This window comes from Zingiber officinale, chromosome 8B (genome assembly GCF_018446385.1).
Source record: "Zingiber officinale cultivar Zhangliang chromosome 8B, Zo_v1.1, whole genome shotgun sequence".
Taxonomy (NCBI): domain Eukaryota; kingdom Viridiplantae; phylum Streptophyta; class Magnoliopsida; order Zingiberales; family Zingiberaceae; genus Zingiber; species Zingiber officinale.
Genome location: NC_056001.1, coordinates 108,819,990 through 108,844,743, shown reverse-complemented (window position 1 = coordinate 108,844,743; position 24,754 = coordinate 108,819,990). Strand labels below are relative to the sequence as shown.

The 24,754-nt window shown below is 36.8% G+C and overlaps 6 protein-coding genes and 1 long non-coding RNA gene across 13 annotated transcripts; 5 read left to right on the top strand and 2 right to left on the bottom strand.

The window, feature by feature from the left end:
• The first annotated feature begins 459 nt into the window (after window positions 1-459).
• Window positions 460-2,147, top strand: LOC122016665 (transcription factor bHLH35-like). 2 transcript variants are annotated; one of them, XM_042574051.1, is made up of 5 exons: window positions 460-616; window positions 753-924; window positions 1,016-1,234; window positions 1,326-1,496; window positions 1,856-2,147. In XM_042574051.1, the coding sequence occupies exons 1-5, from the start codon at window positions 546-548 to the stop codon at window positions 1,952-1,954; spliced, it is 732 nt and encodes a 243-aa protein (XP_042429985.1). In that variant the 5' UTR covers window positions 460-545; the 3' UTR covers window positions 1,955-2,147. The 2 variants fall into 2 exon arrangements, with proteins under 2 accessions (XP_042429985.1, XP_042429984.1); XM_042574050.1 differs by having other exon boundaries at window positions 498-616; window positions 723-924.
• Window positions 2,148-2,206: 59 nt separating this feature from the next.
• Window positions 2,207-4,443, top strand: LOC122016666. Of its 2 annotated transcripts, none has more exons than XR_006121152.1 (3): window positions 2,207-2,814; window positions 3,881-4,018; window positions 4,114-4,327. XR_006121152.1 is itself a non-coding variant. In XM_042574052.1 (3 exons), exons 1-2 carry the CDS (start codon window positions 2,433-2,435, stop codon window positions 3,961-3,963), a joined length of 465 nt encoding a protein of 154 aa, XP_042429986.1. In that variant the 5' UTR covers window positions 2,276-2,432; the 3' UTR covers window positions 3,964-3,994; window positions 4,114-4,443. The 2 variants fall into 2 exon arrangements, 1 of the variants encoding a protein (XP_042429986.1); XM_042574052.1 differs by having other exon boundaries at window positions 2,276-2,814; window positions 3,881-3,994; window positions 4,114-4,443.
• Window positions 4,444-7,274: 2,831 nt separating this feature from the next.
• LOC122016843 lies at window positions 7,275-10,259 on the bottom strand. 4 transcript variants are annotated; one of them, XR_006121203.1, is made up of 7 exons: window positions 10,118-10,259; window positions 9,872-10,003; window positions 9,108-9,253; window positions 8,855-8,986; window positions 7,794-7,974; window positions 7,570-7,717; window positions 7,275-7,494 (listed from the first exon to the last, which is right to left on the bottom strand). It is a non-coding gene; the product is annotated as an uncharacterized LOC122016843 (long non-coding RNA). The 4 variants fall into 4 exon arrangements; XR_006121205.1 differs by having other exon boundaries at window positions 9,882-10,003; XR_006121202.1 differs by having other exon boundaries at window positions 9,882-10,207.
• On the top strand, window positions 7,671-10,989 carry LOC122016842 (protein ROLLING AND ERECT LEAF 2-like). Its single transcript, XM_042574266.1, has 4 exons — window positions 7,671-8,790; window positions 8,872-9,080; window positions 9,172-9,395; window positions 10,201-10,989. Exons 1-4 carry the CDS (start codon window positions 7,671-7,673, stop codon window positions 10,853-10,855), a joined length of 2,208 nt encoding a protein of 735 aa, XP_042430200.1. The 3' UTR covers window positions 10,856-10,989.
• Window positions 10,990-11,405: 416 nt separating this feature from the next.
• LOC122017037 lies at window positions 11,406-12,182 on the bottom strand. The gene is made up of 2 exons (XM_042574502.1): window positions 11,988-12,182; window positions 11,406-11,922 (listed from the first exon to the last, which is right to left on the bottom strand). The coding sequence occupies exons 1-2, from the start codon at window positions 12,153-12,155 to the stop codon at window positions 11,407-11,409; spliced, it is 684 nt and encodes a 227-aa protein (XP_042430436.1). The 5' UTR covers window positions 12,156-12,182; the 3' UTR covers window position 11,406.
• A 434-nt stretch (window positions 12,183-12,616) lies between these two features.
• Window positions 12,617-13,326, top strand: LOC122015392 (60S ribosomal protein L12-1-like). The gene has a single exon (XM_042572261.1). The coding sequence runs from the start codon at window positions 12,671-12,673 to the stop codon at window positions 13,169-13,171; it is 501 nt and encodes a 166-aa protein (XP_042428195.1). The 5' UTR covers window positions 12,617-12,670; the 3' UTR covers window positions 13,172-13,326.
• Window positions 13,327-18,166: 4,840 nt separating this feature from the next.
• On the top strand, window positions 18,167-20,242 carry LOC122017850 (protein PHOSPHATE STARVATION RESPONSE 3-like). 2 transcript variants are annotated; one of them, XM_042575557.1, is made up of 8 exons: window positions 18,167-18,262; window positions 18,471-18,786; window positions 18,892-19,069; window positions 19,147-19,223; window positions 19,306-19,345; window positions 19,469-19,541; window positions 19,652-19,721; window positions 19,786-20,242. In XM_042575557.1, exons 2-8 carry the CDS (start codon window positions 18,643-18,645, stop codon window positions 19,873-19,875), a joined length of 672 nt encoding a protein of 223 aa, XP_042431491.1. In that variant the 5' UTR covers window positions 18,167-18,262; window positions 18,471-18,642; the 3' UTR covers window positions 19,876-20,242. The 2 variants fall into 2 exon arrangements, with proteins under 2 accessions (XP_042431491.1, XP_042431492.1); XM_042575558.1 differs by lacking the exon at window positions 18,167-18,262 and adding an exon at window positions 18,269-18,324.
• The last annotated feature ends 4,512 nt before the right edge of the window (window positions 20,243-24,754 follow it).

Sequence of the window (24,754 nt, the reverse complement as noted above, 5' to 3'; positions counted from 1 at the left end):
CCATGCTATGTGTTGTTCCACTCTTGTTTTCTACTAAGTGTGCGGGGGCGTCCGAAAGTGATTTGAGTACTTGAATATATGCAAGAGTCATGGATAGAAATCGGATACTGTATATCTCGTACGCCCCTCATAGGTTGAGTTGCCTCATATGACAAGAGGCACCTCGATCAATTTTTTTTTAAAATTTTTAGTTGCATTGATAAAATTTTATGATTAAAATTTAAGAGTAAGTTTTTTTTTTAATTTTTAGTTGGGCTAATAAAATTTATTAGGGATAACAAAATTATATCTATATTTCGGAGTATTTAATAATCGGATAATTATGCAGACCCATATATATAAAATACACTCTTTTATTCACAATTCACGCACGTGGTCTTTGGAGACGCGGATTCGTGGTCATCGTTCTCGGAACTGCGATTACTTTCCCTTTCATCGCCTTCCAGAGTTCCCTTCCCCTCCCGTCGTCTATAAATAGCGCACCATCACATCTCACTCCCTCCAATTCTCCCTACTCTCTCCTTCCCCAATCGACAGTACAAGCAATGGATATGGACGGGGAATACAGCAACTACTGGGAAACCAAGCGCTTCATCGACTCCGAGGAACTCGAGGGGTACCACTTCATTTCTCGATTTGCTCCTCCAATTTGTTGGCAGACATGAGTTTCTTGCTCAATTCTTTGTAGTTTTTGTTTTTTTACTTCTGAGCTAATTTCGCAGAGCTGCCTTCTGCTCTGGTTTCTTGTGCAGTTGGGGCTTCGAGGAGGCCATCTCCGGTGGCTACTACGACTCCAGCTCCCCGGAAGGCGGCGTCACGTCTCCTGTCGCCACTGCGAAGAGCATTTCCATGGAGAGGAACCGCCGGAAGAAGCTCAACGAGAAGCTCTACGCCCTCCGCAGCGTCGTCCCTAACATCACCAAGGTGATTACTACTTAACTTGCAGCAAACCAGCAAGATGATGTTTTTCGATCGAATTCTACTGGATCTGATCCATGTAAATCGAAATGATCAGATGGACAAGGCTTCGATCATAAAGGACGCGATCGATTACATCGTGCAGCTCCAAGACCAAGAGAGGCAGATGCAAGCTGAGATATCTGCGCTTGAATCGCTGAATCAAGACAGGGCTTCAACTGATCATGACCTCGACTTCTACGATGATCTGCAATTGATCCAGAGGAAGAAGAAGAAGAAGAGGACGTCTGCGTCGGAACCGATCCAAGTAATCGAAGTAAATTCTCTCTCCAAATTCTTGATCAATCATTGTAAAAAAAGGTACCTTTTTGTTCAGAAACTGATCTGTTTGGTGGCCATGAACGCAGCTCACAGTGAGCGAAGTGGGGGAGAAGACGATGGTGATCAGCATCACCTGCAACAAAAACAGAGACACCATGATCAAGCTCTGCGAGCTCTTTGAGTCCCTCCACCTCAAGATCATCACGGCCAACATCACCTGCGTCTCCGGCAGCCTCTTGCATACTCTGTTCGTCGAGGTGACTAACAATTTCAAATCCCCCCCTCTTCCTCATACCATGACGTCGCTGCATGATCTCATAAACCGGTAGATTTTCTCAAATCTAAGAAAAATGAACTTGGTGCCGTTAATTGCAGCTGCCTTGCCTTCGAGAAACATGCTGCCTTTTTGAACACATCATCAGATCCACTTTTCTCTTTTCCTCAGCACATGTTTATTAAAAAAAAGAACTGAAAGATGACAATTTCAGCATGTTTAACTCATTTAGCACATGAACTATTGACACCAAATCAATGCCATTCACATGTGGCAAGCATTATGGAAAACGACCTGTTTGTCTCACTGAGAATTATCTGATGAATATCTAACTGTATGCAGGGTGATGAAATGGGGGCTGAACAGTTGAAGGAAAAGATTGAGACAGCAATAGCAGGACTTGGGAGCCCGAGGAGTCCTGTGAGTTCCATGAGTTACTAACATGGAACAGAAGACAGCTTCTTACATGATAATTATATAGAAAGAGAAAAAAAAAATGCAAAATTGAGGAGTAAGTTGTGAGTTAATAATACTGCTCTTTTTCCAGCTTCTAACTCTGAGAAGAGGCTGTTGACTGGTGTCAGCCAGGAGCAGGAAATCCTTTTTGCTTCAAATAAATAATGTCTAATATAAATTAGTGGGGTTTGGTTTGATATGCTTAAACAACACAGCAACAATTTAAAAAAAAAACTTAAAACTGAAAATATTTAATCAGTCGGATTAAATCTCAGCCGTGAGAAGGCTCGCCCTTTCTAGAAGGGGATCTGTTAGGTATTGATAGCTGTCGGTAGGTGAGCCCCACTCGTCAACTGTGTGGGAAGGCGGGCGTAACAAGAACGCGTGCGGTTCGTTTGTGGAGCAATTTCCATCGGTTCCGTTCTGATCCTCCCCCATTTCGTCTCCTCGCCGCTTCGGATCGATGGCTCGATTCCTCTTGCAAATCCTGTTTCGCGATCGCTTTCCCTTCCACCGCCTTATCGCCATCCGAGGACGCTCCCGCGCGCGGATCATCGAGGTCGACCTCGCTGCCGCGGAGGAAGCAGGTGAGGTCGAGGGCGAGGTTGATGTCGATGTCCTCAGCCTCCGACACCTCGAGAACGCGGTCCACGCGATCTCGGTCCGCAGGGCGGCCCCGGATTGGCTTCCTTTCGTCCCCGGATCTTCCTATTGGGTACCCGCGCCGCGGCGGGTGGGAGGTGTTGCGGATGTGGTGCGAAAGCTCGCGAATCCCTTGACGAAAGAGGAAACGATGTCCCTGACCTCCATCGGCAGGTGGCCTTCTTCCGCTTACTTCGTCGAAGGTGATGGATCAGTTTGTTTTTAAGGCTTTTTAGTCCTCGGATCTGTTTGTTTTTCTAATAGAGATCATGCATCAGGAGAGATTTACTGTCATAGCTGTGTCAAACAGCAAGTATGCATGAATTAGCATGTTTTATAACTTTGTATGGCTCTCTAGATACCGTTAAATTTGATCCTTTGACTGAAATATCCATGGCTATATGAAATAATGAAGAGATCATTCAGCAAGTAACAATTGTTAGAAAATTATCAGTGCGATTAGAACCAGCTTACAATTGTTGAAATGCTGTCTGATAGAAGCAAATTTTACACTGATCTGCACAAACATTTAGAAAACAGAAATTATAGAGCCATATTCCTTGAGTGATGCAAGACACTATGGTTGCTGGGATTGGATTGCTGAGGCTTTGATTTAGGATCTGTAGAATTTAGAACATCTTACATAAATCCAAGCGGAAAAAAAAATAGACTTGCATTGATACTCCAATTATTCTCCATAAGTGACTTAACTTTTAAAAAGTGTATGCAAATGACATTTAGCTTAGTGGTAACATAGTGCATGCACGAGCAATGGTTGTGAAAAAACACCAAAAGTTTGTTTGAAACAAGGTAATCTTCTTCCTGCAACAAAAGTTAGTTTATAAGTATTTGAGTCCTCTCATCATCTGAACCAACTTGTGAGTCCTTATTTATCAACTCATCATTCATTATTTGATATTCTCCCTGTTCATTTTCTAGGTGCGAAATCTAGATGCTAGATAAGGTGAATACATGACTAACTTTGAACCCTTTTTTCATTAAATTACATCGACTCCTCTTGTACTAAGAACTAATCTAGATGTTAGAAATGCCCTTTGTTTTTTTTTTTCGTCTTTTTGAGCTTTGATGTTTTGTTTTTAAAATGGTAGTGATTAGCATAATTAAAGTGATTTGATAAATTTGAATTTTGTTAATCATATAGTAGCTGTGGTGGATGATTCCATGGGATCCATGATACTAACTCCATATAGTCTTTTGGATTAGATCTTCTTCTTGTTGTTGAACTTTAACTTTGCTTGATGAGTTTAGGAAAATCAATCACAGTTGCCTCTCCTCATTCTGTAAAGAAAAATATGAAGAAGGCATCGGCACAGTCAGATGATGAAGATTGATTAGTTGCTTCTGATGGATTAAGTTGGCTTGGTGAGAAATTCTTCTTTCACATAGGTATTAGTTCGCTAATAGATGCTTGCACATAACACAAATTGTTGCATCACCATAATTTAGTTAATAAAAATCTGAAAACACTGATGTAATTGCAGGTCACGCCTTGTAGATAGCTTAGCACTTATGCCTTGTAATCCAGGGGATGTAAATAGCGAAAGTGGACCGGATAGTTGCTTCAACCAGCATAAATTGTCTGTACATATTTCGTTTCTTTTTAATTCTCTAATCTTCTTGCAATTTATCGCTATGTATAAGTGTTAAATCATGCTATCAGTGTTATTTTATAAAGCCAGTAACCTTCACAAATAACCCTACGCAGTAAACTTAATGATAGATTTGGTATAACTATTTATTGATGTAAGATTAATTGTTCTAATTTTTTCTAGTTGGAGCTGGAAGTTGGCAATGCCAGCATAAATTATCTATCTTTGCATCTGTCCATCTTTGCTCCCTAAATATGGTTTATCGATGTTAGTTTGACCGATTTGATTCATCCACTCTGTTTTATTTGCATAAACTATCTCATTTGGTCCAACATGCTCGACTTGATCAACTCATGTGATAAAAGGTGATATGCTCATCTCTAACATCCCTGTTAATTTGTTTTTAGGTCAACACAGAGAAGGTAAATTACGGATGATTATTAACTATTAATGTAAATGGTCAAAGTATGAAAAAAGCATGTTTGGATATGTCGAGTTTCGACCTCATATAACAACACTTGAGGTCTCAACCACCGCATCATCCCAAAGGAAAATCCAAGTAGTTCTGCAGTCCACTTAATCCAATTTATATGGCTTGCCTAGATTTGACACTGCCTGTAATCACTTTTAGAGAGAAAAGTTTTGATTAAATTAATGACTGGATTAAAAATTTAGTTCAGCTATTTTAATAATTTATTTTTTAAAATATCAATTAATTTAGTTTAATTTTGATTTTTAATTTTTATATTCAGTTAGATTGAATAAATTAAAATATACAAAATCAAATTTAAAATTTTGCATGATTAAATATGGTTAAAAAATCAATTTCAGTTTTGATAATTAAATTCATTTAGTAAATAAAAAATAATTTTAAATCAAATTAATTGATATTTTATCAGTTTAATTTGTTCAATTTTTATTTAAAAATTTGACTAATTATTTTTTTTTAAAAAAAAAACAATTTATTTATATTTTTAATTAATTTAATTTAATTTTAATCAAATATTCACCCTTAATCTCCTTTATAATCATCACTTTGTTTTTCTTTATCTTTACCTAAAGCTGTTTTTTTCCCAACCAAGGAGCTGCTTTTACAGAGACCAATGTGGGCTTGATCGATTACTGCTTTATTTTTTTTTACGCCTGAGACAGTTACAGATTTGTTGGGATGATCAAAAGCACCAAAACTAAAGAACCTTTAGACAGTTTGAGAATGATGTGATACATAAACCTCATCAATCTCAATCTTCATGTGAAATACACACAAAAGCAATCTCAATTATTTGGATTCCCTAAAAAGAGTACTAATAAATCTTATAAATTTATCATCCAGCGATCTCACGATCATCTATGAAGTAAATCAGAAAGTTATAGTTGATCAGTACGGAGAAATTTTTTTTTTCTCGGCTTTGCCAATATTTAAATCCTTACCTTATAATAATAATTCTGCTCCGCATTAACTAGCTCAACCTTCTCCCGCTCTTCAATTTAAAGTAAACTTGATTAAGCATTTGTCGTTCAAACCTAATGAAATATCTGTTCTACATCAGAGAAGAAGAGAAGCTTTCTTGCTATTAGTGTTTCAGTGAACTCACCAGCCCCTTAAGCTTTCGCTTTAAACCTCCTGCATCTCTACACGTTTGACTGGGTAGCTGAAAAGATCATAAGCGAAGCTTTTGTATGGGCCCGGCCGTTTCCTACTTTCCTTTCCCCTCTTCCTTTTTTTCTTTATCCAACCGATTGAAATATTACTTTTTGGTTTTTTTTGGATTTTAAAATCTACTCCCTTAATTGCTCCTTAATTGTGCCATTAATTTACCCTAAGCCTATGCTAAATTACTCATTTACCCCTATGTTAGAATATAATAAATAAATTTGGAAAAAAATGACATACAAAAAGAAAAATTTTAGAAAAAAACTCAATGATAGATATAAAGTGATGGACCCTCGAAGGAAAAAATAATAGGTCATGAATTTATATGTATATTTCTTCCTTCCGTATATCATTTCTCAAATTTGAATATATATAAAATTAATAAAAATATGGATAAAATTTAAGTAGAATTTCATATCATCTGTATTCATCCTTATTTATTAAATCCATCCTTATACCCAACTCCATATCATTAGGTATTTAACTTTTATCATCATCCTCTACCGAAGAATCAGGTATCAATATTCTTACCATCATCTTTTATATAGAGAGAGAGAATTTTATCACATCTATCTCCATATTCTAATTTAAAAACACCTATATCTAAATACTTAAATACTCAATTATTTAATCAGATTTAAAAATCTTCTACATAGTGTCTTTCATTAGGATCGGATATTTATTTTTTATCATATTCGAACGAAATTGGTAAGGAAGAAAAACAGAGGCAAAATGTACGGGGACCACTGAATAAATTAATATTAACAAAAAAAATGGACTTTATATTGGTGGTATTCTTGTAATTATACGGATTTGAAAGGGTAAATCTCCTGCCGAAGTTGTACTCTCCTCCTTCCTCCATCCTTATATGCGCTGTGTTGCGCTTTGCTTCTCTTTTAGATCATTTGACCGTTGCCCCTCCCTTTTTTATCTTCTGCAGTCTCTCTCTCTCTCTCTCTCTCTCTCTCTGATCAAGTTTCTATCGTGAGTGACGCAGAAGTGATTCCAATTCCATGAGCAAGGGTCTTTGGCTCTTCTCGTATGTTGAGAAGGTGAAGGTTGTGCTTCAAGGTTAGTGTGTGTGTGTGTTTAAATAATTTTATTATTTAGTTTTTTTAATAGAGAGATGAACAATTTGCAAAGTTGAATGCAAGACTATTAGGAGTTTTAATGCTTTGTCCTTTTTCTTCACGTGGTGATGGACCTGATGGTGGAATCCCTTCTCCCAAGCCAGGTTTATCAGTTTTTGTAGAAAGGTAGATCAAAGATGCAAACTTTGTTTTGCTTGATTTTCTTTCGTAGGTTCGTTCATTTCTGTTTTTTCTTAATATCATCTGATCATGTTTTTTCTTGTGTCCTATAGTTTTGGGAAAGTTCAAACCATCAGATCACCATCTTCTTCAACATATTTTCTTTTGTGCTTCGTCTTTTTCTTAATCATTCCAGTATTACGTGAAGTAATAAGATGTCGAAATGGTAAATCGTTGACGTACCGATTACCTTGATCCCAAGGTTCAGTCTGGAGAAGGGTTTCTGCTGACTGAATTTTCTTTGCTGAGGAGAGAGCAGATCCAAAGGGGATATAAAGTTACCTCCACTGTTCGCAAGTTCTTTCAATCCTGCCGGCATATCGATTTTAGTTTATAATTGTTGAATCATCTACTTTCGGAAACAAGTTAAGCTTCAGTTTATACCTCATACCTCAGGAGAGCTTCTCAAACAGATATCATCTTCTTTCCTTCGGCTTGCAAAATTGTGGTTTCAATCTGAAACATTCCTAGACAGTCTTGAAGAGATGGGATGCTCGGCTTCGAGGTTGGAAGATGAGGAGGCTGTCCAGCTCTGCAGAGATAGAAGAAACTTCATAAAGCAGGCTGTTGAGCAGAGAAACCGCTTTGCTTCCGGGCACATTGCTTACATTCAGTCGCTAAAGCGAGTCTCCGATGCCCTTTGCAATTTTGTTGATGCAGATGAGCAACCCGACACTTTTCCGGACACCTTCACTCTGCCTCCATTCATGCCCGTGAAGAAATTGAGCCCCGAAATGCTGGGCATTCCTTTCAACCAATATGAGAAAAAGATGGGGGATCCATTTAACTCTGCATCACAAATAAATCAGTCTCAGGGAAGCATTTTGCATGTTTCTAGATATTTGAGATCGGGAGCAAATCCTTCGGTTTCTATTGAAGAGTTTCCTCAACCATCAGAGACAGTGAGAATTAACACTTATTGCCCTATGGAACCTTATGGAAATGATACTTTTTTCACCACTCAGGCTTCACCATGGCACTCTTCATTCTATTCTTCAACATATGATAGGCCCAACTACCCTCCAGCATCACCACAAAATCCACAGTGGGACTCGTTTTGGAATCCTTTCTCTTCAATAGATACATATGGATACGCATACCAGAGCAGTTCAGTTGACTCGATCAACGATGATGATGTAGCAGGCCTAAGACAAGTTAGACAGGAAGAAGGAATACCGGAACTGGAAGAAGAAGGAACAACAAGAGAAGATGATGAGCCTTTGCAGATAAAAACTCAGAAGGAAGCATGCGAAGTCAATTCAAATGATACTAGACTGAGCAGTACATGTGTAGACTCTTCAGCAGCCAAATGTATAGGAGTTAATAAGTTTCACAACAAGCAAGTCGACAATTTTGAAGTATCAGAAACAAAAGATGCCATTAAACTTAAGACAACAAGAGAGAAGGAACTGGCAGAGAAGAGAAAGTCGGCAGAGGAAACCCATGGTTTTACTGTGTACCTAAACCGAAGAACAAAAGGCATGCCAGAAATAATGAAAGATATTGAAAGCCAATTTTTGCGGATTTGTGACTGTGCTCATGAAGTTTCAGTATTGTTGAATGCGAGCAAGTCCCATTATGCTTCAACTTCAACTGAAATTGCTGGTAAATAATTCAAATCTTAATATGAAATGATTCTGAATTTACTCATATGGATTTAAAATATCACCTGCATTCCTTCGACAGTAAAAATGATGAATCCAATTGCTCTTTTCCGGTCTGCATCGTCGCGTTCATCCTCTTCTAGATTATGTAATGCCTTTCCCAGTTCAGGATGTGATGGTTATGATAGCAGCATTGACTGTTTGGAGGAGTCATGCACAACATCAGGAAACCATCAGTCAACGTTGGATAGATTATATGAATGGGAGAAGAAGTTGTATGAAGAGGTTAAGGTAATTGCTGTGATTTGCAAGGTTTACTTTTGCCTCCATCCAATTGATGAAATTGCTATTTACGTAAGATCATGTTTTACGTCCTTCGCAGGCTGGAGAACGCATAAGAATAGCATTTGAGAGGAAATACAAGCAAATGAGAAGCCAAGACATGCACAGTGAAGAACCTTCATCTGTTGACAAAACAAGAGCAGTAGTAAGAGATCTACATACTCAGTTAAAAGTTTCTATACACTCAGTTGAGTCAGTTTCAAGAAGGATTGAAACTTTGCGGGATGAAGAATTGCATCCACAGCTGTTCGAGTTAGTACAAGGGTAAGTTTCAAATTTTTTCTAATCTTTCAAACACTATTGAATTGGACTTACCAAGTATGACAGATCAGTTGCTATGCTTAGGCAAACCATTCCCAATTTAGTTTAGAAGAGCAAAATTTCTTCAGAAGAAGTTCATTTCATTATTTCATAGTACCCATATACCTATAAATAAGTTCATCTGATTCTTTTCCTCAATTTAAATAGACAGAAGAAAGCTATTGTTAGATCAAGCACACAACAGCAAGCAAACAAACTAACTACAAGAAATTTCTGAAGATGAATTTTTCAAACACTAGGCAGAAGAAAGCTATTGTTAGATCAAGCACACAACAGCAAGCAAACAAACTAACTACAAGAAATTTCTGAAGATGAATTTTTCAAACACTAGGTTTTTGCAAAGAGACTAATGGAAGTAATGATGGCATGCATTCAAGATATTGTATGCTCTTTAGTAAAAGCTGATCAGTTTTGCATACTCAATCTCACATGGGTAAGGAATGCACCAAGAACTAATCTTTATCTGACATCTTGTTCTTTTTTGTCACTTGCCTCGCATCTATCTCCATTATTTGATCATGTCGAATTGCATCAGGGATGAGTGACCATTACTGCATCATTGAATTGAATAGGGAAAAGAACACAGTTGATTCTATAAGGGTTAAAGCAGATGAAGCAGTGTGTCATCATTGGCTTTTTATTTTGTTTATTTGTGTGTTTGTTACCTCGTACGGTGTGGATCCACCGAATCAGAAGCAAAGTCAAATCACGTCCGTCTGATCTGTCCGCTGTCGTCCTCGCCGTGCAGGTTAGCGAAAATGTGGAGGACCACAGCCGACTGCCACCAGATCCAGAAGCGCACGATAGAAGAAGCCAAGCTCCTGATGCTCTCCGCCGCGGTCGCCGCCGGGAAGGTCTCGGAGGAGGCGCACCCCGCGTCCCCCAGACGCGCACGATCCGCCGCCGCCCTCGAAGCGGATCTCCGGAACTGGCGCGCGTGCCTCGAGATCTGGGTGGAGGCGCAGCGGGCCTACGCCCGGGCGCTGGCCGGGTGGGCCCTCCGCTGCAGCGACCGCGGAGACGGCGACAGGGGCTGCGCGCGTTCCCCGCTCTCACCGCCGCGATCCTCCGCGGGCGGCGCGCCGCCAGCTCTCGGAGTATGCGCGCAGTGGTCGCGGCTGCTGGAGTCGGTGGGGGAGGCGCAGGTGGTGGATGGCCTGGACTTCTTCGCGGCGGGGATCGCGTCGGTCCGCGAGATGGAAACAACGGCGGCGGCCGCGGAGGAGGATATCGAAGGGGAGGAGGATAAGTGCCGCCGCACTCCGGCGACATCGGAAATGGCGAGGAGGGTGCTGTGCGCGGGGATGTCGGTGGCCGTCGGTTCGCTGGCGGACTTCGCGGCGAGGTCAGCAGAAGGGTACCAAGTCTTGGTGCGGGGCAGGGACGGGAGGGCAGAACCGTAATCATAATCAGCGTAGTGGCACTGTTGTAATTAATAAGTAAACGTAGTGGCAGTGGTGGAAATAGATTTATTTCAGTATTTTAAAATCAACGCCTCGTCCTAAAACGGACAAGAAAGAATAAAATACACATATTATATGGTCTATTAGTTTTTGGTTGGTAACATTCGATTAAATTGATATTAATTTTATATAAATTATTTTATTATTATTTTAAATAAATTTAGTTAATTTAATATTAACTGAAATAATTAATTTAATTAATTTAGTATTAATAAAATTTTAATTTGATTTTAATATTAAATCAGTTTTCGATTAATTCAATTAATTTATGAACCGAATTAATCGAATATTCATCCCTACTTAAATATTTTTTTTTTCTAAATACACATTATATCATAAATCATTTAGTGTATATATTATTCTTCCAGTAATTTGATTCCAATTACTAGGAATCTAAAGTATATATTATTGCTCCTGCAGCTGTAACCGAGTTGTATCGGGCAGGATTTGTCATTTACGAATATGCCCTTATAATTTTGCTAGCTAATGCTTTACACGCAGGTGTGTTCGATGACCTTTTGGTCCTGGAACGCCACGTCGAGGTTGTAGAAAATGAGCACCATGGTGAGGGAGGAGAAGACGACGAGCAGAGGGCCGAAGGTCCAGAGGAGCAGCGGCAGGGCGGCGTAGAAGAGGCGGTTGCCGACGGTGTTGAGGGCGAAGCCCTTCTCGAGGAGGTCGACGACGTAGGCGACGGTGACGTGGGAGTCGTGGGAGGGAGTTACGTTGATGAGGAAGCAGGCCTGGTTGAGGAAGCGGATGGAGAGGGAGTGGCAGAGGAAGGCGAAGACCAAGACGACGAGGAGGGAGACGAACTTGAGGAGCACCGTGAAGTCGCCGTGCGCGCCGAAGACGGAGTCGTACAGCGGCCGCTTCACGGAGTAGGTGCTGCTGAGGACGGCGGCGAGGCCGGAGCAGAGGAGGATGGAGGTGGTGGCCATCAGCGTCGACCCCATCATCGTGTTCCGGAGCGTTTGCACCGCCAGTATGTTCTTCTTGTCATTGTCCTATAAATTAATATATTATTACATAATTTAATTTGTTAACAAAGAATTTATATATACATCTATACTTTCATCATAGCTTTGACCCATAGACGGCGGCCGATAGAGTTGATGCCGATGATCGTATGCAGCGGCTTGGAACTGACCCTGTACCAAAGCCAGAGGTGATAGACGAGGAGGAAGAAGAGGCCTAACGGCACGAGCACAAGATCCAAGTAGCACTTCCTCCACTCCATTATATTAATAATTCTTCCACTTCATCATCTCGCACATAAAAAAGTATTTATAGAGGATTATTTGGATGGCAAGTCGGTGGTCAGGAAAAAAATGTCTCTGATTTATGTGTATGGGACTGGTAATACTACTATTTGGGATTTGGGATGAACAATATTATCTTTTATTCTAATAAAAAAATTACGATTGTTAGGATGAAAGTGGTGCTACATCCACATGTTTTGTTCAGTCACTTTCTCGTGTTGCATCGCAGCAGAAGTCAGCTTTCTCCCGTCAATTTGTTCGCACGCCTCTCTAATCTCCCGTGTTATGTGAGGGTAATTAGATTTAGTTAGGTAATTAGAAGAAGGAAAATTAGTAGATTTAGATTAGATTTATTGAGGCCCAATAGGTCTACCAATCGGGCCCATAGTGACATGAACCGCCCCAAAATAGGAAATATATAAGTCCTTTCGTAGGTGTCCAAACCCTAATCCTAGCATTCGAGCTCGTCAGTGGTGCCGCCGCCGACGTCGCGATGCCGCCCAAGTTAGATCCGACGCAGGTTGTGGATGTGTTCGTCCGTGTCACCGGCGGCGAAGTGGGTGCTGCCAGTTCCCTTGCGCCGAAGATCGGCCCGCTGGGTCTCTCCCCGAAGAAGGTCGGAGAGGACATCGCCAAGGAGACCGCGAAGGACTGGAAGGGACTCCGCGTCACTGTCAAGCTCACCGTGCAGAACCGGCAGGCCAAGGTCTCCGTGGTTCCCTCCGCCGCTGCACTCGTCATCAAGGCCCTCAAGGAACCCGAGCGCGACCGTAAGAAGACCAAGAACATCAAGCACAATGGCAACATCTCCCTTGACGACGTCATCGAGATTGCCCGGGTGATGCGCCCTAGGTCCATGGCCAAGGACCTTTCCGGCACCGTCAAGGAGATCCTCGGAACCTGCGTCTCCGTCGGATGCACCGTCGATGGGAAGGACCCCAAGGACCTGCAACAGGAGATCAGCGATGGAGAAGTTGAGGTACCGCTCGAGTGAGCAAGGCTATCATTATTATTACTTGTCCGAGTTCCTTTGTGTCAAAAATCTTCCCTTTTTGATCCTTTTAAGTTGCTTCAGCTCTTCTTCTTCTTCGAATATCTATGATTGCGGACACACTTTGAATTCGATACAATTGCTTTATCAATTATTAATCTGTCTGTGTTCTTGCAAACATCCATTTTTACGATTTGTTTTTTGATCCTTATGCTTTCTTGATAGTTCTCAGTATCTGATGAAGGTACAAAATTCTCTAAACAACTGCGATGAAGACCAATTGATAATTGGAATTCTTAAACTATTTTGAGCGGAGAGTTCAAGAGATCCAAGATGGTTTTTTTATTCTAATAATAGTTGATTTAATTGAGTTATATATTATCAGTAATATGTTTTCCATAAGCATCAACAAAGAAATGTAAGGCTTATTTAGCTGCTAATCTCCAATAATTTAAACAAATAGCACTAAATAATTTAGATAAATAATTTTGACAAATATACTTAATGAGGGTGGGCACAAGTTATGCAATTAATTGACAAACTTTAATTGCAATAATTTTGACACTTTCAATCATTGTAAATTCTTAATAAACATTCATGTATTGATTATCAATTGCTGATTAATTATTTGATTGCTTACTGTGTGTTTGATTTGTAATTTTTTTAAATTAAATTTTTATCTCGATCTGATTCAAATGGAAACCGATCAAATTTCAATTCAGTTTCCTTTCAGGTTGATTTAGTTAAACTGAAATTATTTTGATTTTAGTTAATTTTATCTAAAAAATCGATAAATTTTATGAACGACAAAGAATCATATTCTATTTTACTTGGTTTTGCATTCAATTAACGTGCAATAAGTATAATTTCACTTTTTCTCCACTGAATTATTAAAATAAACTTATTAAAAGACATCAAATTTGTTTTTTTTTGTTTTTTTGTCATAATTCTGTTGTATTTTATTGAAGCTTATTCTCAATTTTTCTTACCTTCATTCTTGGCATGCTGTCTAAACTTAAAATAACTGAAGAACTGCAGCAATTGCTAAACTTTACTACCATCTCCAACCCATACACCAAAACACCATATTTGGTGTTGTACTATTCAATCACCATATTTTAATCTTATTATATTATTATATAATTAATTTATAATTATTATTTTCTTTGTCTTTACTTATAGAAATATTAATTATTTATTATAAATTTAAATTAAGTGTATTTAGTAGCATATTTTAATTTTAATATGCATATTGGTACAGATATAATTTATTAAAATTATTATTTTTATTTTATTTAATATATTTTAATTATAATTATATTTATAAATTATATCACTAATTTCATTAAAACATATAATAAAATATTAAAAATTTTGATGTGTATAAATGTAAAATACACTGACATATAAAATTAAATGTATGTTGGTAAATTAAAATGTAGGTTGATGATTAAATTATGAATAAGAAAAATAGAATATTTTAAAAAATATTTTTTTTTTGGTGTGATATGGTGTGGGCTGAAATAGTGTTTGGTGTTGAATATGAAAACTATATCAAATATGATGTTATGTGTTAGACATCATCTTAGACAACTACATCATCAGCATGAAGCTATTGATCTTTTCTTTGTGTGAAAACTATATCAGGATGAAGCTGTTGATCTTTTCTTTTCCAGATGATGATGCAGCTAGGTCTTTTAAATGGTTAGTTATACATCTAAATCGAATTTCAGGTGATAATTAGTGGAAAATTTTTGTCTAGTTGGATCGGTCAACTATCAAGATTAGTCCGTTTGAAATTAGCTAGGCATCTAAGAGCTATCAAGATGAGTCCGTTTGAAATTAGCTAGGCATCTAAGAGTTAAATTTCACGGTGAATTGTAGAGATTTTCTTTTAGTGAGATAATAAATCTAAGAATTTAAGAACTCTGATTGTTTAATGGGTCTTCATAAATATTTTTAATTTATTTTAATATTCGATAGAAAATTTTTATATAGGTTTAATGGGTCTCCATAACTATTTTTAATTTCTTTTAATAGTTGATTTATCTCTTTCATGTTGAAATCCGGGGGCGCTGAGGTGTATTCATCTTTTTGTCACCACTTGAGTTGCCCATTCAGAAGCAGTATAAATTGTTTCTTTTCAATCTTTTGGTATTTCATTTGGCTGAAAGTTTGCTGTGATTTGTCCTAGGGTTCATATGAAAGCATCTATAAATAAGTAAATATTTCTCTTAAATATTGTGATTCTCGCGTCTACTTTATCAATAAAATATATTACTCCTTAAATATATCAAATTTCATAATTAAATATTTATGGTCGCATTTTTCAAATATCTCACTCTCATATTTTTTAAAAAAATGTAAAATTAAAATCACTGGATAACTTTTTATCTGATTACTTCTGATATTCCAATCTTCACCCTTTCAAATGGTGGGGATTTAGGATTTGAGGATATTTGAAATAATTTCCTCTCTAAATATCCTTCGTTATGGATGCTATTAAGGTTTATTAATCTCTCAATTGCCTTTTCTGGCTTCCTCAATCAACTTCATTACGGTTTGTCCTAATATTGAATCACAAACAATAATATTGTCCAGATATCAATTCTTGTGATCTGATTAATTTTAGAGGTGAACTATTTGGTCCTATTACCACAAGGTAAATTCAAAAAGCACAGGGTGGGCCACGAAGAGGTCTTTAGTTTCATGAGTGGTTTGAATTCCATCGGTATTCGGAAATACCTGATGTAAAATTTGAACCCTCGCTGCTTGAGAATGAGATTCACTACTGGTTGTCCTAGTGTTGAATCACAAACATCAATGTTGTCCTTGTATTTTGTGTGTATTATGTTTTGCTTTGGTAATTCTGGTCTCAGCTCGTGCCATCTACGATTTTGACTAATTTTGGAGATGAACTACTTAACCCTATGAAGCAACCACCAAATAAATTCAAGAAGCGTATATGGGTCACGGAGAGATCCTCATCTTCACTTGTGGTTTGAATTCCAGGGGTATTCAGAAATGCCCAATGTAAAATTTAAACTTTCCCTGAATGAGAATGAGCCTCGTCGCTTTACCACTACACCGTGCCTTAGGAGTTTTGACTCGATCCCATGAAAGTTTCCTACCAACCAGTAAGGTATATTCGAAAAGCGCTGATAGGTCCTAACTGACCATTCAGCATCATGAGTGATTCAAACAACACGGACATATGAGATGTCTAGCGTGATAATTCAATCCTCTGTGTGTATTTTTTTTTTTGATAATCCAAGTATCCAAATCTTTACTGACCCAATTAATCCGATAGGTGGATGATTTTCTCCTGATTCACCTACCGGGTAAATCTGAACGCACAAGCGGCTCCTCACCCAGCATCCAACATCTCAAATTTTTCATCCCACTACAAGAAAATGTCATGCAATAAGCCATACTTGTGATTCGAAACGTGAGTTATTGATTAATTCGTTAAATTCCTTACCGCCCCATCATGCCAGGGTGGGAGTTTTTATGTTTATTCTTTTTTTTTTTTGCATTTCTATTCTATTTTTTTTATAATCTAAATATTTGAGCATTCGATCCAACTAATTTTGAAGGTTGATGATTCAATTAATTCTGAAAGTGGATGGCTCGGCTCCATAAATTTATCATTAAGCAAATCTAAGAGCATCCACATCAATTTCTCTATTACTATATCTAAAATTTAGGATAAATGATCCATTTTATTAAATTTAGATAATCATTTTTCACTACACACTACATCAAATATCCTAAAATTTTTATGATCCTTAATTTTTTATTATTTTCTTCTCTTTCTTCTATTTTTTATTATTATATTTATGGAATGAGTGAAAGGAGAGAGATTGAGTGGAAGGGGAGAGATTAAAAAAAATATTATTTTATTTTTAGGGTATTAGTTTTATTCCTTAAATTTAAAGAATCACTATTTATCAAATCTAAATTTAAGGAATGAATAGGGTACCTGATGCATAGGATTTTTAGTTAATGTATCTAAAATTTAAGATAAAATTTTTGAATATAATAATTCATATGGATGCTCTAAAAATGTCTATTAGTCAACATTTTAAATTATTCATCCCACTAAAGTAAAATTGTTTATAGTGTGCTATAATTGAGATTCGAATAGTGTATTATAATTGTCATTATGACTATAGCAAATGATATGTCCATCCCAAACATTTTTTATAGTTCGTGTCCTACGTTATAAGAAAAGAGAAAAATTATAATATTAATTTATAATCATATGTCCAGTGGTTGGAAGACGTTTTTTTTTCCTCATTTTGTGCGAGAGAAATTTAAATGCAAGATGTCCCTTAAAAGAAAATAAAAAAAATAAAAAAATAAAAGTCCTGATCTCGTAATATTCCTTTTCGCTGTCAATGTGCGTCCCCACTGGTTCATTTTCGTCTGCAGCGTTTTGGGGCAGCGAAACGCTGCCTTTTGGCGACGTCAAAGCGGCCAACAGCGACGCACGCGGCGGCCGAGGCCGAAGAACCACCACCACTCCTCCTCCTCCCACTCGCGTACGTCCTCCTCACGGCATCAGATCATTAGTCGATCTCTTTGAAGATGTACGGCGACGGAAAGACAGTGTCCGGTGGCCATTACGTACTTCTCCGTCTCCTTCTCTTCCTCCTCTAATTAGAACGAATCTCCCCAGACCCATGGGATGATGAACCGCTGCTGTTTGAGTGATGCGACGTGTTAATGGTGTTCTCGCCTTCGGTGGAGATACACACACACCATCTCTTTTTCTTGTAATTAACTTCGCCATATATTCCTAGCTCCAACCTCAAAATTCTTTTTTAGTCATCATAGTGACAAAATAAAATAGAATTATTGCAAAACGAGAGACAAACTTGAGACGTCGACAGCATAAAGTTGAGATCAAAATTCTTTTTTAGTCATCATAATGTGACTGCTTTGTTGTTTGTTTGTTTGTTTGTTTTTCTTCAGACTCGATTGATTGGTCTCTTTAGGCGCTTAAATTATCTCCACTTGCTGACTCGCTTCCACATAATTATGGAATCCTTACTGTCCATTTTGAACCAAAACATAGTTCACTGGCCTCAGGTTTCTTCTCCATCTGTGAATTTTTCATGGGGTTGCTGTACTCAAATCTCTAAAACTATGTTGTCTGTAAATCTTTGCAGATGTTTTACCTGCATTTGAAAAGTTTCTTTTTATAGGAAATCATTTAGTTTTTGTGTCTATTAGTTTAGTTTGTCATTAAATGATTATCATCTCGTTGACTCTCTTTCTGTCTGAATCATCGGTTCAGCTTCCTGCTAAGTTGGATGCCAAGAGAATCTATCTGTTGGTGTTCTTCAGTCAGTTCAAGGCAATGAGCAGCCGCAAACGGAGCCAACCAGCAGAACTCAGCAGTTCAATCTTCTAACTCCCCTCTACTGTTCAGTGGAGATATCAGTGGTGAGGATGAACACGCCGATGACATGGTGAAGGATTTTCTTAATCTGTCTACCGATGCTTCACACGCTAGCGATGGTTTAGCTCACAGTGAGCAAATAGAATTGCAAATATTGTCTGAACAACTTGGCATCGAGATCACAGATCACTGGGAAAGCCCTCGTTTGGATGTAAGTCCTTCTAACTTCCTCTGCTATTCAGGACATAAGAAGATCGATCACTGGCATGTTCAGTTGGTTTAGAATTGTTTTCGATCTTGCTGGTTCCTTATTCAGGACATATGCTGGAGGTCCCAAGTCCCATCTCTTTCACCATCTTCTAACCGTGATGACAATGCTCAGCCTCGTTTGCAAACAACCTCAACCTCATCTGCAAACAAGCGAAGATTAAGATGGACGGTGGAGCTCCATGAGCGATTTGTAGATGCTGTGAACAAGCTTGATGGGGCTGAGAGTAAGCAATTCACTTTCTACTTTTGCCAATGAATTTCTTTGTATCCTCCTCCGGACACTCAGCAGTTTCCTAAACAGAGGCAACTCCTAAGGCTGTACTGAGGCTCATGAATGTCGAAGGGCTGACTATTTACCATGTAAAGAGTCATTTGCAGGTGATTTTTGCAGAGAAATTTCTTGTTTTGGGGATTCTTTTTGCACAGTGTTCCTTCTGTTTTATTTATCTGTAACATGCAGAAATATCGACTTGCTAAGTATCTCCCAAAGACCACAGAAGGTAATTCAGTTTCTACTTAAAGATGAATTGAATGAAATTGAGATGAGTCTTGAATGACTAGCATGGATTTATGATATTATCTACTTTCTAGATTACCTACAACTATTTTACATGTTTATGCAGACAAAAGGGCTTCCATTTCAGAAGATAAGAAAGAACCATCAGTTAGTGATGACACTGATTTAGACAAGATGAGGTACCCCAAAATGAAACATTCTTGAATCTTGTCTATCCCTCGATGAGCATTCAATGCTGATCTATTCCTTCTGATCTCTATCTTTTGTCTATGTTTTAAATAAACGATAGGAGCATTCAAGTCACAGAAGCTCTCAGGATGCAAATAGAGGTTCAAAAACTGCTGCATGAACAACTCGAGGTAAAAATCTGGTGTTTCATCTGATTGCCAGTGTAACCAAATCTGAGCCTAATATTTTCTGTAGGTCCAACGAGCACTTCAATTACGCATAGAGGAAAACGCAAGCTACTTGCAGAAAATTCTTGAAGAACAGCAAAAAAGCAAGTCCCTTTAGTTCCTAGCAAAGGTCAAGTTCAGCAACACAGTATATGATTCAGAAAGTGATTCCAAATCTGCCGGGAGCAAGTTCTGGAGATCAGCAAGCTCGCCATCTAAAAATTATCTTCTTGGTGTCTCAATTGATTTCTTCTACCTTTTCTGGAATTTGGATGGCCCTCATCTCTTTCACAGAGGAACGATCGGTGGAGACAATTGGCGATGTCTCGAATCGGATGAGGACAAAACAGGGCGAGGAGTGCCGTGTGTTGCCACCATTGGTCATTGGCCGAGATGATGAAGCTCATGGCTCCAATGGACATTTCCAATGATTAAATTTTTCAATAATTTGTTTTTACAGTGATAATATAAAAATGTATTCTCTCTACACACCAAAAAAAAAAAAAAACTCCATATAATTTTTTTATAGGTGTTACATTACACATCACATATCTAATATCTTTATTTATTATTTTTCATTTAATATTTCTATATAATTTTTACTTAAGATTTTAACTAATTATGGTCTTTAATTTAATTTATTTATAATTTATAACTAATAAATAAATTAACTTACTAATTTTAATTTAATTGAATTTATAATTTTCATTTAATATCCAATTAACTTTTAAATTTCAATTTAATTATAGTGTATATTTTTTTTAACTTATCGGTATATTTATTTTCAAAAAGAAAGGAGTATCATTTTAATTATTATTGACAATTTATAAAATAAAATATTATAATTAAATATTTCTTCAAATAATTTATTTTTTAATTGATTTGAAAGATCAATCATGCACATTAATTATTAACTTCATTTTCTAAAGAAAAAAATAGATTTGATTTTTTAGATCAATTAGTAAACTAAAAATCTCAAACCTCATATCTACCATTATTTAAGGTTTTTTATTATAGGTTTTTTATTTTATAAACCTTTAACAAACTTTATATTGGAGATGCTCTACGTAACTAATTTAGGAGGTGGATTGCTCTTTCATTGGTTCGGTACATCTAGAAATCACCCCAAAACTCAAGGCACAAGAAATATTAATATAGAACTCAATTCCTATCTTTTAAAAAATGAAAATCGTATTTAATTATTAAAAGAATTTTGAGTACTGTTTTAAAGAATATCTTTATTTGCTTTTTTTTTTTTTCATATTGTGAACTCCCCTCAAACTTTGGAAAGTAAATACTTGATCTGATTATTATGTTGCTTTAGTTGGCTATTAGATACTTATATAGATAAATTTTAACCCATAAATATTAAAAATATCAAAAATACATGAAATATCATAAAAATAAAAATAATTAAAAATAGTAAAGAATATGTTCTAAGACGGTTATGAGTTTCATGATAATAAACCTAAATTTTTAAATTCTGCACACATGAGCATAGATATAGTCTGATTTTGAGTCCCGAGTCAAAAAATTTACTCTTCAATAGATTGTGTAGTCCTATATTGGTCCTTTGTTTTGTACCTCAACTCCATTCAGGGTTTTTTTTTTTTCCATTTTTTAAAAAAAATCTAAGACAGTGTTTGGTTTGTAATTTTTTTATTTTCATTTTTTTGAGAAAATAAAAAATATTATTTGGTTGGTAATTTTCACATTTATTTTCTTAAAAAGGAGATATCATTTTATAAGGAAATAGAGAATATTTAAAAATCATTTTCTAAAAAAAACACACATTTTTTTTAAAATTGACAAAAAAACCAAATGCTCTCTGAGTGTTCCGGTTAGGCCAGACCTTAGAGGAGGGCCACATTAGGCAATAGCCTTGGGCCCAAAATTTGGGAGGCCAAAAATTTCTTTTTAGTATTATGGATAGACATGTAAATTTCAGAATTTTTTTCCTTATTTGCATTAATGACATGCCTTTACCTTTAATGCTGTTGCAGTTTGTTGTTTCCAAAGTGACAAATGGAAAAATTAGGGATTTGCCAGCAAACGATTTCCTGCAATATGCAGCAAATGCAAGCTGCTACAATGTAGAGCAAATTCAAGCTGCTGCTAGTGCTAGGGCCTAGGTGCATCTTTAGTCTTCTTTAGTTCTTTTCTTCTTCTTCAATTTGCTAGTTGCTGCTTCTTCGATTTACAAGATGCTACTAGGTGCATCTCTTTTTCTTATTCTACTGCTCATTTCAAATCTTCAACAGCTATTTTTTATTTGTAGTTGCTGGCACATTAATTTTTTTACCTTCTCAAGAATTTTTGTTTTTTATCATTATTTGTGGAATTTTCAAGATATGACTTTTTTGTATTCACGAAGCTGATAAATAGAGACCTATTTTTTCTATTCGTGTATCCCTTAAACCCATAAATTCCAATCTGTAGTCTCCATTTTTTGCATATTTGAAATTCTAATAAAAAAGTGTCCTAAAATTTTTATTGGATTTGGTTCTTTGGAGGAGAATTTTGTCACATCTGCAAACCACAGTTTCAATTTTTCAGTGCATCTGTAGATTTACTACTTCTAAACTCATATTCCACTTATTTACAAATTTTGATAAGGTTTAGTTCTCCTTCATATTTATTTGGCAATTTCATTTTTTGATTTTTTTGTTTTTTTAAATAAGTTTCAGAATTATGAAGTTGGAAACTTAATTGGTTGGTTTGGTTATTTATCAAGTTTGCTTAGTTAGTCGTCGGTTCGATTTTGTATACGTATATATATTTGGGGACTTCAATTCTTGAAAGTTGTGAGACTGAGGGACTCTTGAATGGCTACAATCTGAAGCAATTTTATTCCATGAATTCATAGTATTGTTGTTTCTGTTCCATCAATTTTTTTTCTAGAATGTACCAATTCTTTAAATATGTTATCTTTTTTCTTTTTTTTTCATCCTTTGCCATCAATAGATGCTCTCCTCTCTTGACCTCACATATCAGAATTTGTGAAAACCAATATGCCAGCATGATCATCACTTTACCAAATCTAAATTTCATATCTTGCCATATTCAGTGGTTTTTTGAACTTATGACTTTAGGACAAACTATAATGTGTCATCTGAGCTGATGGTAATTGGATTATGTTTAATAAGTTGTAAACTATACTTAAACTAGGTAGAAACCTTTTATATTGCACGGGCCAAATATTCTGGAAAGTTGAATATTATGTCTATGACCTATTAATTAGTATTATTGTTTCTTTAAATACTATAATTTTACTAATTAGTTTTAATTTGACAATGATTTAATTTTTTTTTAACAAGTGTTGTCTGATGAGGTGCTTAACGAACTTAGGACGTTTCCATTAATATTGAAAAATATCATATTCTAGATGATATTATTTCTTTACTAGTGAAATAATTTGAATTATCTATTTTTTTGTTATTGTTGTTATTTTATGCATTATAATATGTTGCCTAAAAAATATATTTCTGGATGTGAGAAAAGGAAAAAAAAATTAGAACAATTGACTGAATCATAAAGAAATGCTATTAATAAATTCTTTGTTAAAAGTTCTCATGAAAATGCACAAAATTTAATTGTGAATGTGGATAATATAGATAAGTGTAATGAGATTCACGATGTTAATGAGGAAAGGGAAAACTTAAGTGAGCATAAAAATATTTTTAATAGGGTAGATAATGAGAATATTGACATTGATAAACAATTTATTTCTTCACTTGATATATATGATCCAAGAAATTGAGATAATATTTGATCCTGTCTAAGTGCTTGCAAGATGAAGCGCTGGGCGACAATGAGCGGTGACGAATAATGACCCTGATGCCGACGAACAGGGGAGTATCCGAGAAAACCACAGCGAACCTCACAAGAGCCTAAATGTGTAAAAAGATAGACCCGAGAAAACCAAAGCGGATCTATGAAGAATACCTTACAAAAATGAACTCCGACGAGGTGTCTCCGTGGATTGATGAAGACTCAGCAATCCAATGGATGATCTCCTCTTCCTGCGCACAATGAGACCAACCAACAAAGCATTAGTGACCTAAGACCGGGGTGGGAATCCCTGGCTAGGCCCTCCGATGCTCAAGTCAGTTTCTGGCAAGAAGAAGAAGAAGCAGTGTGGAAAAGATGAAAATTAGGGTTTGCTTCTGATGCAATGCTTATGTTTGCGTACCTGGCCCGTGGAGAGGATTCCCCCTTTTATTCTACCTCATCTAACCTCCACAGTCATAAGGTGGACCCTGGTTTGTTAAAGTTTGTTAAGAGATGACGTAAGCCGAAACTGCAATAATAGTTTAAGGAATCTTTTTCTTACCCCAGATGTACCTTCTTTGTCGTTTAATATACCTGTGGAGACTTCTAGAAGCTATTTGCCGCCAAATTAATTAAGCTGTCATATGATCACATATTCTTATGGTTCACCTGTTACATACATTTGGTTAGTCACATAAGCTCATTCTGTATATATGAGAAATATCTTCTGTTGTATTAGTCTCGACCGGTATTCTATACTCGATTGATTGTTTATACCCGACCAGGATTCTACTATTATAAATATGCTAGGGACTGTGCAAGGTTGAAGACCTTTATGCTCAACCTGCTTTCCATGCTCGGCTGGTCTATTGAACTCGACCGATCAAACCTTATCGACCAAGATTAATCAATCGGGCGTATATAAACGTTATCGTCTGGTAGACATTCCCTCGGTCGGCTGTATACTAAGGGGCATGCGAGACTAAATGCCTTTGTGTTCGGTCAGTCTACGGAGCCCGGTCGAACATTGTTGGGGTTGCAAGGTTGCAAACATAGTCCCATATTGGAAACACATGGGAAAGATCATGGGTTTATAAGAGAAAAGATATCTCCATTGGCATGAGACCTTTTGGGGAGAGTCTAAGAGCAAAGCCATGAGGGCTTAGGCCCAAAGTGGACAATATCATGCTATTGTGGAGATATCTAAATTCTTTTCGATCCAACAA

Bases quoted from the DNA above. Each gene is read 5' to 3' on its own strand.
- LOC122016665 (XM_042574050.1), top strand. From the start codon at position 546: ATGGATATGGACGGGGAATACAGCAACTACTGGGAAACCAAGCGCTTC. The intron at 617-722 runs GTACCACTTCAT...CTAATTTCGCAG, and splicing joins GACTCCGAGGAACTCGAGGG to AGCTGCCTTCTGCTCTGGTT. The intron at 925-1,015 runs GTGATTACTACT...CGAAATGATCAG, and splicing joins TCGTCCCTAACATCACCAAG to ATGGACAAGGCTTCGATCAT.
- LOC122017850 (XM_042575557.1), top strand. From the start codon at position 18,643: ATGGTGAAGGATTTTCTTAATCTGTCTACCGATGCTTCACACGCTAGC. The intron at 19,224-19,305 runs GTGATTTTTGCA...TGTAACATGCAG, and splicing joins ATGTAAAGAGTCATTTGCAG to AAATATCGACTTGCTAAGTA. The intron at 19,542-19,651 runs GTACCCCAAAAT...AATAAACGATAG, and splicing joins ACTGATTTAGACAAGATGAG to GAGCATTCAAGTCACAGAAG.
- LOC122015392 (XM_042572261.1), top strand. From the start codon at position 12,671: ATGCCGCCCAAGTTAGATCCGACGCAGGTTGTGGATGTGTTCGTCCGT.
- LOC122016666 (XM_042574052.1), top strand. From the start codon at position 2,433: ATGGCTCGATTCCTCTTGCAAATCCTGTTTCGCGATCGCTTTCCCTTC. The intron at 2,815-3,880 runs GTGATGGATCAG...TGATGAGTTTAG, and splicing joins TTCCGCTTACTTCGTCGAAG to GAAAATCAATCACAGTTGCC.
- LOC122016842 (XM_042574266.1), top strand. From the start codon at position 7,671: ATGGGATGCTCGGCTTCGAGGTTGGAAGATGAGGAGGCTGTCCAGCTC. The intron at 9,081-9,171 runs GTAATTGCTGTG...CGTCCTTCGCAG, and splicing joins AGTTGTATGAAGAGGTTAAG to GCTGGAGAACGCATAAGAAT. The intron at 9,396-10,200 runs GTAAGTTTCAAA...CTCGCCGTGCAG, and splicing joins CTGTTCGAGTTAGTACAAGG to GTTAGCGAAAATGTGGAGGA.
- LOC122017037 (XM_042574502.1), bottom strand. From the start codon at position 12,155: ATGGAGTGGAGGAAGTGCTACTTGGATCTTGTGCTCGTGCCGTTAGGC. The intron at 11,923-11,987 runs GTATAGATGTAT...ATTAATTTATAG, and splicing joins GGGTCAAAGCTATGATGAAA to GACAATGACAAGAAGAACAT.